A 13,060-nucleotide genomic window follows, 5' to 3' on the forward strand; every position below is an offset into this window, starting at 1 on the left:
ACCAGCTTTTTGTATAGTTTACCCTCTTTCCGTTTTCTAAGAGTTCAACCTCAGGCGGTGTGATATGTGCCCTGAGGCGACCCGGGGTCGGGAAGCGTGCTAGCTCAGGTCGGCGACTCCTCAGTAAGTTTCTGGTCGCGACGTGATCATAAGATTTATATATTTCTTGCCTTTGAAAGGCTCTCATTCCTGCTGAAGTTTTGACAGAATTGAAAGCTCTCTCATAGTCTATAAATGCCATCAATAGTGATTTGTCATACTCTGTTGATTTTTCCATTAGCTGGGTAATCACATGGATATAGTCAGTTGCTGAACACCCACTTCTAAAGGCTGCCTGCTCTCTTGGTTGATTAAAGTCTAGCTGTCTTTCTATTCGGCCTAATATGATCTTTGTAAATACTTTAAATAATACAGAGTAAACTTATTGGGTGGTAATATTTCGAGTCTTCTGTCTCCCTTTTTATGAATTAGTATAATGATAAGTTTTCCCAAGCTGTGGGTATAGAGCATTCTTATAAATATTTCATGTAAATTTCAACAAAGTTTACCACAATGAAATCTCTTCCATCTACTAATAAATCAATTGTTACGCCATCTTCCCCTGCTGCTTTGCCTCTTTTTAGGCCTTTTAATGCTTTCATTACTTCTCCTACTCCTACTGTGTGCACCCCGGGGAGGGTGAGCAAGGCAGGAGGTGGATTGGCTGAGACCGCACGCTGCCATCGCTAGTGAACATCAACACTTCACTCGAGGGGTCAGACTCCCGAGGCGGCATCCCTACGGTTTCACACTTGCAGACTCAGAGGCTCCTTGTGCCTGGGGGTGACGCCCCAGGTACAACAAGCCGAATGGTCTCCAGTCGGTGCTATTATAGTATGCTATCTACCGTCGAATTTCTACTATAGTATGGTATCTACCACAAAGTATGTTATCTACTGTCAATGTTAATCCTCCTGTTTGATGAGGATTATCAAACAGATTACTTACCACCAGTATGTATCCTCATTGGACTTTAATGATAGTTTAATAATATTTATTGAAAGGACAACATGGATGCATAATTATAAACAGCTTGTAGGTTGGGTTAGGTTGGGTTAGGTTAGATTAGGACATGGGTGCATAATTATAATCAGTTTGTAAGTTAGGTTAGGTTGGGTTAGGTTAAGTTGGGTTGAGTTAGGTTAGGTTAGGAAGTCGGTATTGATCCACCTTATTAGAGGCGGATTAGCAAGTACACTGTATCCTTAGGGACTGATGGTGGGTATCATACTATAGTCAAAGAGGGGTGGTAGATAGCAAAATCGCTGGTAGATAGCATACTATAATAGCACCCTCCAGTCTACCGAGCCAAAAATGAAAGTGATGGATCTCACTTGGTGAATGTGTGAGCAGGGTGACTGGTCTGCCCACTGCTATACCCGCTAAAAATTTATGGCTAGATCCCAACTCACACCGAAATATATATCCACAGTAAAGAACGAAGAGTTTGTACTTATCTAGGAACAAAGATGCTTAAATATAAACGGGAGAAGGATATGTGAAACATTTAAATAAGTGCTTTAACCTCACCACTAGAATGGGGACGTTCTTCAGCTTCGTCCATTGTATTTTCAGATTGACTTTGTTAACTTGAGCCCTTGAAATTCGGAGCCAGGTAGGTAACTCCAGGAGGTCGGTAAGAACAGTTTCATTCAATTCCAAATTATTCAATTCTCCTTCCCCCTTTAGTGTGCTCACATTGACGCTATCAGCCGACACATTTTTGGCAAACCTATAAAAGGAAAGAATGGGGCTCAATACATAATTACACGCAATTTCAATTGTTACTTATGAATAAATGGACCAAAATATGTCTTAATAGAACTTTTTATTTCCCTAGCTATACAAACTATAGTCCATTTCTTTTATCGAGGCAGATTTGCATCGACTCGCAGCGGTGCCCTTTTAGCTCGGAAAAGTTTCCTGATCGCTGATTGGTTAGAATTATCTTGTCCAACCAATCAGCGATCAGGAAACTTTTCCGAGCTAAAAGGGCACCACTGCGAGTCGGTGGATATCTGCATCGCTAAAAGAAATTGACTATAGTGTCCTTCAATAACACAATTTATAAAGTGATTTGTATTTTTCTTAGATATACAAACCTGAGTCTTTTTTTATCATTATTACTTGCTAAGCTATCACCCTTGTTGGAAATGCAGGATGCTATAAGCCTGAGGGCTCCAACATGGAAAATAGCCCAGTGGGGAAAGAAAATAAGAAAACTACAAGAGAAGTACTTAAAAATCAAAATACATTCTAAGAACAGTATCAACATTAAAATAAATCTTTCATATATAAACTATAAAAACTTTAAAAAACCAAGAGGAAGAGAAGTAAGATAGAATAGTGAGCCTGCAAGCTAGAAAACTCTACCCCAAGACAGTGAAAGACAATGGTACAGAGGCTATGGCACTGTCCAAGACTAGATAACAATGGTTTGATTTAGGAGTGCCTTCTCCTAGACGAGCTGCTTACCCGAGCTAAAGAGTCTCATATGAGAACCTGGAACAGCTGTCAAGTCAGCTAGAAACTCCCTATTGACCTTAAGCCGAGAACTTGCAGGATAGTTGCGGTAGTAAATGTAACTCAGATGACTGACATTTGCACAGTTAGGAAAAATACTACTTAAAAATCTGTGATTTGTATTCTTGATACAAACCACTTTCCTTTAATAAGTGACTATCCAACCTAATTGTCTGGGCAAGGAGATACCATAAGCGTTAGGTTAGGCTCACACCAAGAGTAAATGGTAATTATTCATGGAAGACTGTATCTTTGTGTAGGACATGTTGTCCAAATGTATATACATTAAGAAATGGGTTTGTATGTACTCTATCCATCGTCCACCTCATCTGCGAGGGAGACATTTCTCAGATCTTGTCTGAAAAAGAAAGGTTGCTCAGTTATGAAACCCATCCGCATCCGATGTCTTGTCAAGCTCAAAAGCAGCTATGACTGTCCCCCCACCCACCCACCCCAACAAATAAAGGTTGAAAGTATTGTGTATCAAAAACTCCATCACCCTTGCATCAGTAACGACAATGTTCTCGAATACCTTCAGCTTATCGGGGTTCAATAAGTCTTCGGTGGTAACGAAAAAATTCAACGACCCAGATCAGTGGTTCATCCAGGAGGCCTAAAGCCTAGCCTTCGACATCCTTTCCATACTTGCAGCGTCAGTGGGGGTGAACACCACTGACTGGGATGCCAGCTTCTCTGAGTTCAAGTCCTGGGCTAAAACAATAGCTTGATTTTGGAGTATCCTTTTTCTAGAAGAGATGTTTACCATAGCTAAAGAGTCTCTTCTACTCTCACCGAGAGGAAAGTAGCCACTGAACAATTATAGTACAGTAGTTGAGCCCTTGAGTAAAGAATTGTTAGGGTACCTTGAGTGTTGATAAGTGTACGAGGAAAGAGGAGAATGTGTAAAGAATAGGCAACTATTCAGTGTATGTGTAGACAAAGGAAAAATGCGCTATAACCAAAGAGGGATCCAATGTAATATTATCTGGCTAGTAAAAGGACCCAATAACTCTCTAGCAGTAGTAGGTCAATGGGTATCGGGTGCCTTGGCCAACCAACTCCCTACAATTTCAATATGATACACAATATGAAAATGTGCAGGCTGTATGTATAATGATGGAACTCCCTTATTTTCAACCTTATCACAAACTTGTATAGAATAAAACTGTTCAGTATGTTGTAAATATTTACCACATAAAGAATTATTTTGGAAATCATCAAAACTGTCGTGAAATTTATAATTTAAACGAGCTCTGTACCCTAACAAGCACTTTCTCGAGCCAGAAGTTCCTAGAATTCACTGTAGATGACGTTTTAATCAATTCAGCAGTACTTATGAGGCAAGCACTCAAGTAATCGACGGGCACAGTAATTTGAAGTGACCCAATCGGACCGCACCAGTGTGACGGTCTGAACGATCCCCCGGTCTCAGAATTCTCCTTGACATTGTATAATGGTTCTTTTCCGCCATTAGCTCGCTTCGCTCGCATGAAAATAAAATATCAAGCTCGTATGTACTGGCAAGCGGTAATGTTGAGCTGCGCACACTAACATTACAGGAAAATAAAACATCAACCTCGTATGCACTGGCAAACGGTAATGTTCGCGCATGCGCAGATTATCAAGGAGAATTCTGAGACCGGGGGATCGTTCAGACCGTCACACCGGACCTGGGAAAATTTCCAGTGTTTATCTTTATCTGATCAGCATTCAATGTTTCCAAAATACAAACACGGTAATGGGAACAGCAGGCGTGGGTAGGAAATACCCATTCTTAGCCACCGAAATATGAGGATGGTAACGTTGTACTCCGAGAGTGACGGAGTTCGACCTGATACAAGTGATTTTTCTATAACTTTAACGATAGAAAACTGCTGAGGGTTATGAACTTCACACAACAAAGGGAGTTTACGTCTTATTACGTAAGATAGCACTTATATAAAAGAAAATGATGCAAACCAAATGAGGTGAATGTAGTTCGTTTGGGCAAGTGTAAAACGTTCTTATTACATTTAAAATAGATTTCCTTAACAAAATATGATTGCGTTACCTTGCCAGGAGTGAATCGGGTTGCAAAGAACACACAGGGTCAGCTAAGAATACAGCAACCTATGGGGTTAACGCCTCCCGTTAGGTATATAGCTAAGAATACAGCAACCTACGGGGTTAACGCCTCCCGTTAGGTAAATAGCTAAGAATACAGCAACCTACGGGGTTAACGCCTCCCGTTAGGTAAATAGCTAAGAATACAGCAACCTAAGGGGTTAACGCCTCCCGTTAGGTAAATAGCTAAGAATACAGCAACCTATGGGGTTAACGCCTCCCGTTAGGTAAATAGCTAAGAATACAGCAACCTACGGGGTTAACGCCTCCCGTTAGGTAAATAGCTAAGAATACAGCAACCTACGGGGTTAACGCCTCCCGTTAGGTATATAGCTAAGAATACAGCAACCTACGGGGTTAACGCCTCCCGTTAGGTAAATAGCTAAGAATACAGCAACCTACGGGGTTAACGCCTCCCGTTAGGTAAATAGCTAAGAATACAGCAACCTACGGGGTTAACGCCTCCCGTTAGGTAAATAGCTAAGAATACAGCAACCTAAGGGGTTAACGCCTCCCGTTAGGTAAATAGCTAAGAATACAGCAACCTATGGGGTTAACGCCTCCCGTTAGGTAAATAGCTAAGGCCACGGGTTTTATAATACGACAGCCCTGGCTAATGAATACCTAGAAAATAAGAAAATTCTTATTTTCTATACACGCGAAAGGCTCGGTGTGACGGTCTGAACGATCCCCCGGTCTCAGAATTCTCCTTGATATTATATAATGGTTCTTTTTTGCCATTAGCTCGCTTCGCTCGCATGAAAATAAAACATCAAGCTCGTATGTACTGGCAAGCGGTAATGTTGAGCTGCGCACGCTAACATTACAGGAAAATAAAACGTCAACCTCGTATGCACTGGCAAACGGTAATGTTCGCGCATGCGCAGATTATCAAGGAGAATTCTGAGACCGGGGGGTCGTTCAGACCGTCACACCGGTCACTCGTTATACAAAGGCTTCAAGGGTGAATGTAGTTTGTTGGGACAGGGTAATTTACGAATAGAGTAGTGAAAGGAGGGGTGGAAGGGGTCAAAGGCCCCCGGTAGGTAAGCACAGGGCTCCTCGGTTCGGTTAGGTGGGGAACCTTAGGTTAGGTGGGGAACCTTAGGATAGGTGGTGTTCTTGTGTTTGTTTATAAAGTAAAATGTGGTTTTACAACCTGGGAACTGCTGGGGGGGGGGGGGGATTTACTGGCAAATTGATAGTGGTAGAACTAACCTTTTCTTCTTTATACATTATTCTCTCTCTCTATGTATGTATGTATATATGTTTATCTATACATATATATGGAGCCTTTGTATATCAACGGCCAGTTCATCCCATGGGGATTAAATATAGAAATCAACTAACCTAAACTTTCCCCCTTAACCTATCCTACAAGACGTGACCTTAGCTATTTACCTAACGGGGGGTGGGGGGGGGGCTCTTACACTGCCGTACTCTAAGTTAGCCGTAATCAAACATACAGGTGACCGCTATCACACAAACACCCCATATATATATATATATATATATATATATATATATATATATATATATATATATATATATATATATATATAAGGCCAAGGTTAGATTACGGCAAATGCCCAATGTGCGAGTCGGGTGGGGCTGAGGGGATCACGCATGTCGAGATATAGCAACCCTAAGACACCCAATCTTGCTTAGGGTCCAATAATGATAATAATAATAATAATAATAATTATTATTATTATTAGCTAAGCTACAACCCTATTTGGGAAAAGCAAGATGCTATAAGCCCAAGGGCTCCTACAAGGAAAAAAATAGCCCAACGAGGAAACGAAATAAGGAAATGAATAACATACGAGAGAAGTAATGAATAATTACAATATTTTAAGAACATGAACATTGAATATTACAAGTTAATAATACTCCCAGGAATAAACATATGATATAATATAACATAAATATAACAAAATTATCAAAAATTTTGCAATTTCTTGATCTACGAGTCAGGAAATTCCTTCATTTACGACTACGATTCCACATACTTACTTGGAAAGATGCTTCAAAATTTGATTTTTAATCAGTCCAGCCATCCCTACCACGTCGAGATAACTGTCAAATGGAGGTTTTTATCCCAAAATTCTGATTAGCGATCAATTTTTATCAATTTTTATCATATTTGCGATTACAGACACCAGTTAACAACAACAACAGTTTTGGTCGCTTAGATCAACAACACCAAGTCACGCCTTTTATTTTCCTTCCTCTATTTTCTTCTTCCTCTATGAGAGAATTGGGGATTATTATTATGATTCTAATTGTTTTAATTGTTCATTATTTCTCATATCATTTATTTATTTCCTTATTTCCTTTCCTCACTGGGGTATTTTTCCCTGTTGGAGCCCTTGGGATAGAAGCATCTTGTTTTTCCAATGAATCTATGAGAGAATTTTGGGATTATTATTATGATTCTAATTGTTTTAATTGTTCATTATTTCTCAGATCATTTATTTATTTCCTTATTTCCTTTCCTCACTGGGGTATTTTTTCCTTGTTGGAGCCCTTGGGATAGAAGCATCTTGTTTTTCCAATGAATCTATGAGAGAATTTTGGGATTATTATTATGATTCTAATTGTTTTAATTGTTCATTATATCTCAGATCATTTATTTATTTCCTTATTTCCTTTCCTCACTGGGGTATTTTTCCCTGTTGGAGCCCTTGGGATAGAAGCATCTTGATTTTCCAACTAGGGATGTAGTTCTTCTTGTAGGAATGGTGAATCTATGAGAGAATTTTGGGATTATTATTATGATTCTAATTGTTTTAATGGTTCATTATTTCTCAGATCATTTATTTATTTCCTTATTTCCTTTCCTCACTGGGGTATTTTTCCCTAATGGAGCCCCTTGAGGTTATAGCATCTTGCTTTTCCAACTAGGGATGTAGTTCTTCTTGTAGGAATGGTGAATCTATGAGAGAATTGGGGATTATTATTATGATTCTAATTGTTTTAATTGTTCATTATATCTCAGATCATTTATTTATTTCCTTATTTCCTTTCCTCACTGGGGTATTTTTCCCTGTTGGAGCCCTTGGGATAGAAGCATCTTGATTTTCCAACTAGGGATGTAGTTCTTCTTGTAGGAATGGTGAATCTATGAGAGAATTTTGGGATTATTATTATGATTCTAATTGTTTTAATGGTTCATTATTTCTCAGATCATTTATTTATTTCCTTATTTCCTTTCCTCACTGGGGTATTTTTTCCCTGTTGGAGCCCTTGAGGTTATAGCATCTTGCTTTTCCAACTAGGGATGTAGCTTATAGCTAATAATAATGGTGAATCTATGAGAGAATTGGGGATTATTATTATGATTCTAATTGTTTTAATTGTTCATTATTTCTCAGATCATTTATTTATTTCCTTATTTCCTTTCCTCACTGGGGTATTTTTTCCTTGTTGGAGCCCTTGGGATAGAAGCATCTTGTTTTTCCAATGAATCTATGAGAGAATTTTGGGATTATTATTATGATTCTAATTGTTTTAATTGTTCATTATATCTCAGATCATTTATTTATTTCCTTATTTCCTTTCCTCACTGGGGTATTTTTCCCTGTTGGAGCCCTTGGGATAGAAGCATCTTGATTTTCCAACTAGGGATGTAGTTCTTCTTGTAGGAATGGTGAATCTATGAGAGAATTTTGGGATTATTATTATGATTCTAATTGTTTTAATGGTTCATTATTTCTCATATCATTTATTTATTTCCTTATTTCCTTTCCTCACTGGGGTATTTTTCCCTAATGGAGCCCCTTGAGGTTATAGCATCTTGCTTTTCCAACTAGGGATGTAGTTCTTCTTGTAGGAATGGTGAATCTATGAGAGAATTGGGGATTATTATTATGATTCTAATTGTTTTAATTGTTCATTATATCTCAGATCATTTATTTATTTCCTTATTTCCTTTCCTCACTGGGGTATTTTTCCCTGTTGGAGCCCTTGGGATAGAAGCATCTTGATTTTCCAACTAGGGATGTAGTTCTTCTTGTAGGAATGGTGAATCTATGAGAGAATTTTGGGATTATTATTATGATTCTAATTGTTTTAATGGTTCATTATTTCTCAGATCATTTATTTATTTCCTTACTTCCTTTCCTCACTGGGGTATTTTTTCCCTGTTGGAGCCCTTGGGATAGAAGCATCTTGTTTTTCCAATGAATCTATGAGAGAATTAGGGATTATTATTATGATTCTAAATGTTTTAATTGTTCATTATATCTCAGATCATTTATTTATTTCCTTATTTCCTTTCCTCACTGGGTTATTTTTCCCTAATGGAGCCCCTTGAGGTTATAGCATCTTGCTTTTCCAACTAGGGATGTAGCTTATAGCTAATAATAATGGTGAATCTATGAGAGAATTGGGGATTATTATTATGATTCTAATTGTTTTAATTGTTCATTATTTCTCAGATCATTTATTTATTTCCTTATTTCCTTTCCTCACTGGGGTATTTTTCCCTAATGGAGCCCCTTGAGGTTATAGCATCTTGCTTTTCCAACTAGGGATGTAGCTTATAGCTAATAATAATGGTGAATCTATGAGAGAATTGGGGATTATTATTATGATTCTAATTGTTTTAATTGTTCATTATTTCTCAGATCATTTATTTATTTCCTTATTTCCTTTCCTCACTGGGGTATTTTTCTCTGTTGGAGCCCCTTGAGGTTATAGCATCTTGCTTTTCCAATGAATCTATGAGAGAATTTTGGGATTATTATTATGATTCTAATTGTTTTAATTGTTCATTATTTCTCAGATCATTTATTTATTTCCTTATTTCCTTTCCTCACTGGGTTATTTTTCCCTAATGGAGCCCCTTGAGGTTATAGCATCTTGCTTTTCCAACTAGGGATGTAGTTCTTCTTGTAGGAATGGTGAATCTATGAGAGAATTTTGGGATTATTATTATGATTCTAATTGTTTTAATGGTTCATTATTTCTCAGATCATTTATTTATTTCCTTATTTCCTTTCCTCACTGGGTTATTTTTCCCTGTTGGAGCCCTTGAGGTTATAGCATCTTGTTTTTCCAACTAGGGATGTAGCTTATAGCTAATAATAATGGTGAATCTATGAGAGAATTGGGGATTATTATTATTATTTTGTTAAATACAATGGCTGCATCAGTGGTATTAATTTTATATTATATCTTCTCAATAGCTCAGATGATAAAATATAGAATTAATGCCATTGTATTCTGCCTAACATAGCTTATAGAGGTCTACTACCTAAATCTATTATTATTTATAGAAGTCTACTACCTAAATCTATTATTATTTATAGAAGTCTACTACCTAAATCTATTATTATTATTATTATTATTATTATTATTATTATTATTATTATTATTATTATTATTATTATTATCATTATTATTATTATTATTATTATTATTATTATTATTATTATTATTATTAGCTAAGCTACAACCCTAGTTGGAAAATGCCATAAGCCCAGGGGCTCCATTAGGGAAAAATAACCCAGTGAGGAAAGGAAATAAGGAAATGAATAAATGATCTGAGAAATAATAAATGATTGATATAAAATATTTAAAAAACAGCAACAACGTCAAAACAGATATTTCATAAATAGACAACAAAAAGATAGTATTTATCGTTGAAATTCTTGTTAAAAATATAATTTCACTTCCCAATATATGCTGTAAACTATTAAGTTCTTATTGCAACAATCCTTTGATATATTCAAGGTTATTCGCGTAAACTTGTTCATAAATACTAAGGTTGTATCTAGTCGGATTCTTCCTTTCTATAAAAACAAATTGAATGTCCAAAAAGGGTTTTATAATTGATAATATCAACAATCTTCAATTGCTATTTTCTGTACTTATTTTAATTTTACTTTAGGAACTGATTTTTTTTGTACTATATGATTAAAAATAATTTATTTTAATTTTCCATTACTTCTTGTATCGTTTATTTATTTTCATATTTCCTTTCCTCGCTTAGTTATTTTTCCCTGTTGGAGCCCTTGGGCTTATAGGATTCTCTTTTTCTAACTATAATTGTAGCTTAGCTAGCAATAATAATAATAATAATAATGATAATAATAATAATAATAATAATAATAATAATAATAATAATAATAATAATAATAATAATAATAATAATAATAACAATAATATCACACAAGAGAACCCTGTGTCTACAGGACCTACAAGATATGTGTCGTATACACACTCAAGTATTTAGAGTACCACACAGCTTGTTCTGTATGAATTGTCAAACCCACATTATCGAAGTACTAAAAAAAAACAGAAAGTCCCCAGTTTCTATTGAAAACCATTATATCTCCAGTCCTTCTTATATTCAGTGGGAGTCTGCTGTACAACCTTGGGACGCATATTTGAAAGCTCTTGAACCTAAGTACAGTAGACATATGTCTTAGCTCTAATAACTTGAAACCATCTGTAACTACTCTCGTGTCTACACGAGTCTTTAGCTGCAAGATGTGTAGCAATATATTGGACGTCCAGTGCTAATAACCTTATGGATTATTGCTCATAACTATAGCCATCCGTTGAGACACCACCACTAGAGAGTTATGAGGTCCTTTGACTGGCCAGGCAGTACTACATTGGATCCTTCTCTCTGGTTACGGTTAATTTTCCCATTTACCTACGCATACACCGAATAATCTGGCCTATACTTTACAGATTCTCCTCTGTCCTCATACATCTGACAACACTGATATTACCAAATAATTCTTCTTCACCTAAGGGGTTAACTACTGCAATGTAATTGTTCAGTGGCTACACTCTTATTGGTAAGGGTAGAGGAAACTCTTTAGCTATGGTAAGCAGCTCTTCTAAGAGGACACTCCAAAATCAAACAATTGTTCTCTAGTTTTGTGTAGTGCCATAGCCTCTGTACCATAGCCTTCCACTGTCTTGGGTTAGAGTTCTCTTGCCTGAGGGTACACTCGGGCACACTATTCCATCTTATTTCTCTTCCTTTTGTTTTTGTTAAAGTTTTTTATAGTTTATATAGGAAATAAAAATATCTTATTTTTCCTTGTTTCCCTTCCTCACTAGGCTATTTTCTCTGTTGGAGCCCCTGGGCTTATAGCATCTTGGTTTTCCAACTAGGGTTGTAGCTTAGCAAGTAATAATAATAATAATAATAATAATAATAATAATAATAATAATAATAATAATAATAATAATAATAATAATAATAATAATAATAATAATAATAATAATAATAATAATAGTGTAATTCAATTAGTATTGGAGCAATCCTTTTTTGGGGTGGGACACATTTTATCAGTCTTGCTCCTATCCTCATTATGCTTAGTCATTTCCTAAGTTGCATTTTGATTATATCGTAGCAGATGGAGTTGCAGTAGTCAATCCTGGTAATAACACGTTTATAAAATGTGTTTGTATTTCTGTTACTTAGCCAAGATAGATATGGATGTTATTAAGTCTGTCTGACAAAAGTATATAGTATTTATTATTGCTATAGATTTTGTTATTACAATCTTTCAAGGAAAAAAAAATCAATCATGGTAATAACACGTTTATAAAATTTGTATTTTGTTACTTACCAAAGATAGATATGGATGTTATTAAGTCTGTCTGACAAAAGTATACAGTATTTATTATTGCTATAGATCTTGTTTCTACGATCTTTCAAAAAAAAAAAAAAAAAAAAAAATATTTGCAGGTATAAACGTATCGACGTTTAAGTGAAAGGCGAGTCAGAACTACATTTATTGATTTATTATAGATTTGGTAAATTTGTGTGCACTAGAATTCGTCTTCATGTTACTAAACAAGAACAAATAGTAAATTTGGTGAAAGGGCTTTTAGCTACTGTGCGCCTAAACATTATAATAAACTGCCAACTGAAATGAAGGACCTAAAGGGAGCAATTGAATTTAAGAAGATACTAAAGACATTACTTTTCACAAGATCATATGATTTGGAAGATGCTACAATCAAAGAATTGTATAAGTTATAATGAAAATGTTTCGTTAGATGATTAATATGGACCCGCCCGAGAAGTAGTTCACTCGACTTCAGTGGAGGGTTGGATTTAAACACAAAACAAGTAAGTAAGTAAACACTGAGACATCATCATTTCTCTTCTGAAGTTGTGTTTGGAATCGAAATCTAAAACCAAGTCGACCTGAATATCCCACAAGTATTCGAAAAATCTAACTAAATAATGAATTTTGTAATAAAATGTGACTTAATCAATCTACAGTTATATATCCTTAGGGTGACCAGGTCAGTGAATTTTCAGAGGGTTTCTGATAGAAAACGAGTATTTTTGTGGCACAACTATCAAAATATATTTTCTACCGACCCCCTTTGGATCTGGTCACACTATAGACAGTAT

General features: G+C 36.0%; 1 protein-coding gene across 4 annotated transcripts in view; it reads right to left on the bottom strand.

Moving 5' to 3' along the window:
* LOC137656751 (bridge-like lipid transfer protein family member 3B) overlaps positions 1 to 6,869 on the bottom strand; it is a 153,150-nt gene extending 146,281 nt beyond the window's left edge. For 3 of the 4 annotated variants that reach the window (XM_068391006.1, XM_068391005.1, XM_068391004.1), the window contains exons 1-2: positions 6,682 to 6,866; positions 1,570 to 1,771 (exon numbers count right to left, since the gene is read on the bottom strand). In XM_068391006.1, coding sequence (XP_068247107.1) covers positions 1,570 to 1,771; positions 6,682 to 6,725 — 246 coding nt within the window. In that variant the 5' untranslated portion in view covers positions 6,726 to 6,866. Of the gene's footprint in view, positions 1 to 1,569; positions 1,772 to 6,681 lie in introns of all 4 variants that reach the window. The other variant, XM_068391007.1, reaches the window with a different exon arrangement.
* Between the last annotated feature and the right edge of the window lie 6,191 nt (positions 6,870 to 13,060).

The sequence above is a fragment of the Palaemon carinicauda genome, chromosome 17, assembly GCF_036898095.1.
Source record: "Palaemon carinicauda isolate YSFRI2023 chromosome 17, ASM3689809v2, whole genome shotgun sequence".
NCBI classification, from domain to species: Eukaryota; Metazoa; Arthropoda; class Malacostraca; order Decapoda; family Palaemonidae; genus Palaemon; species Palaemon carinicauda.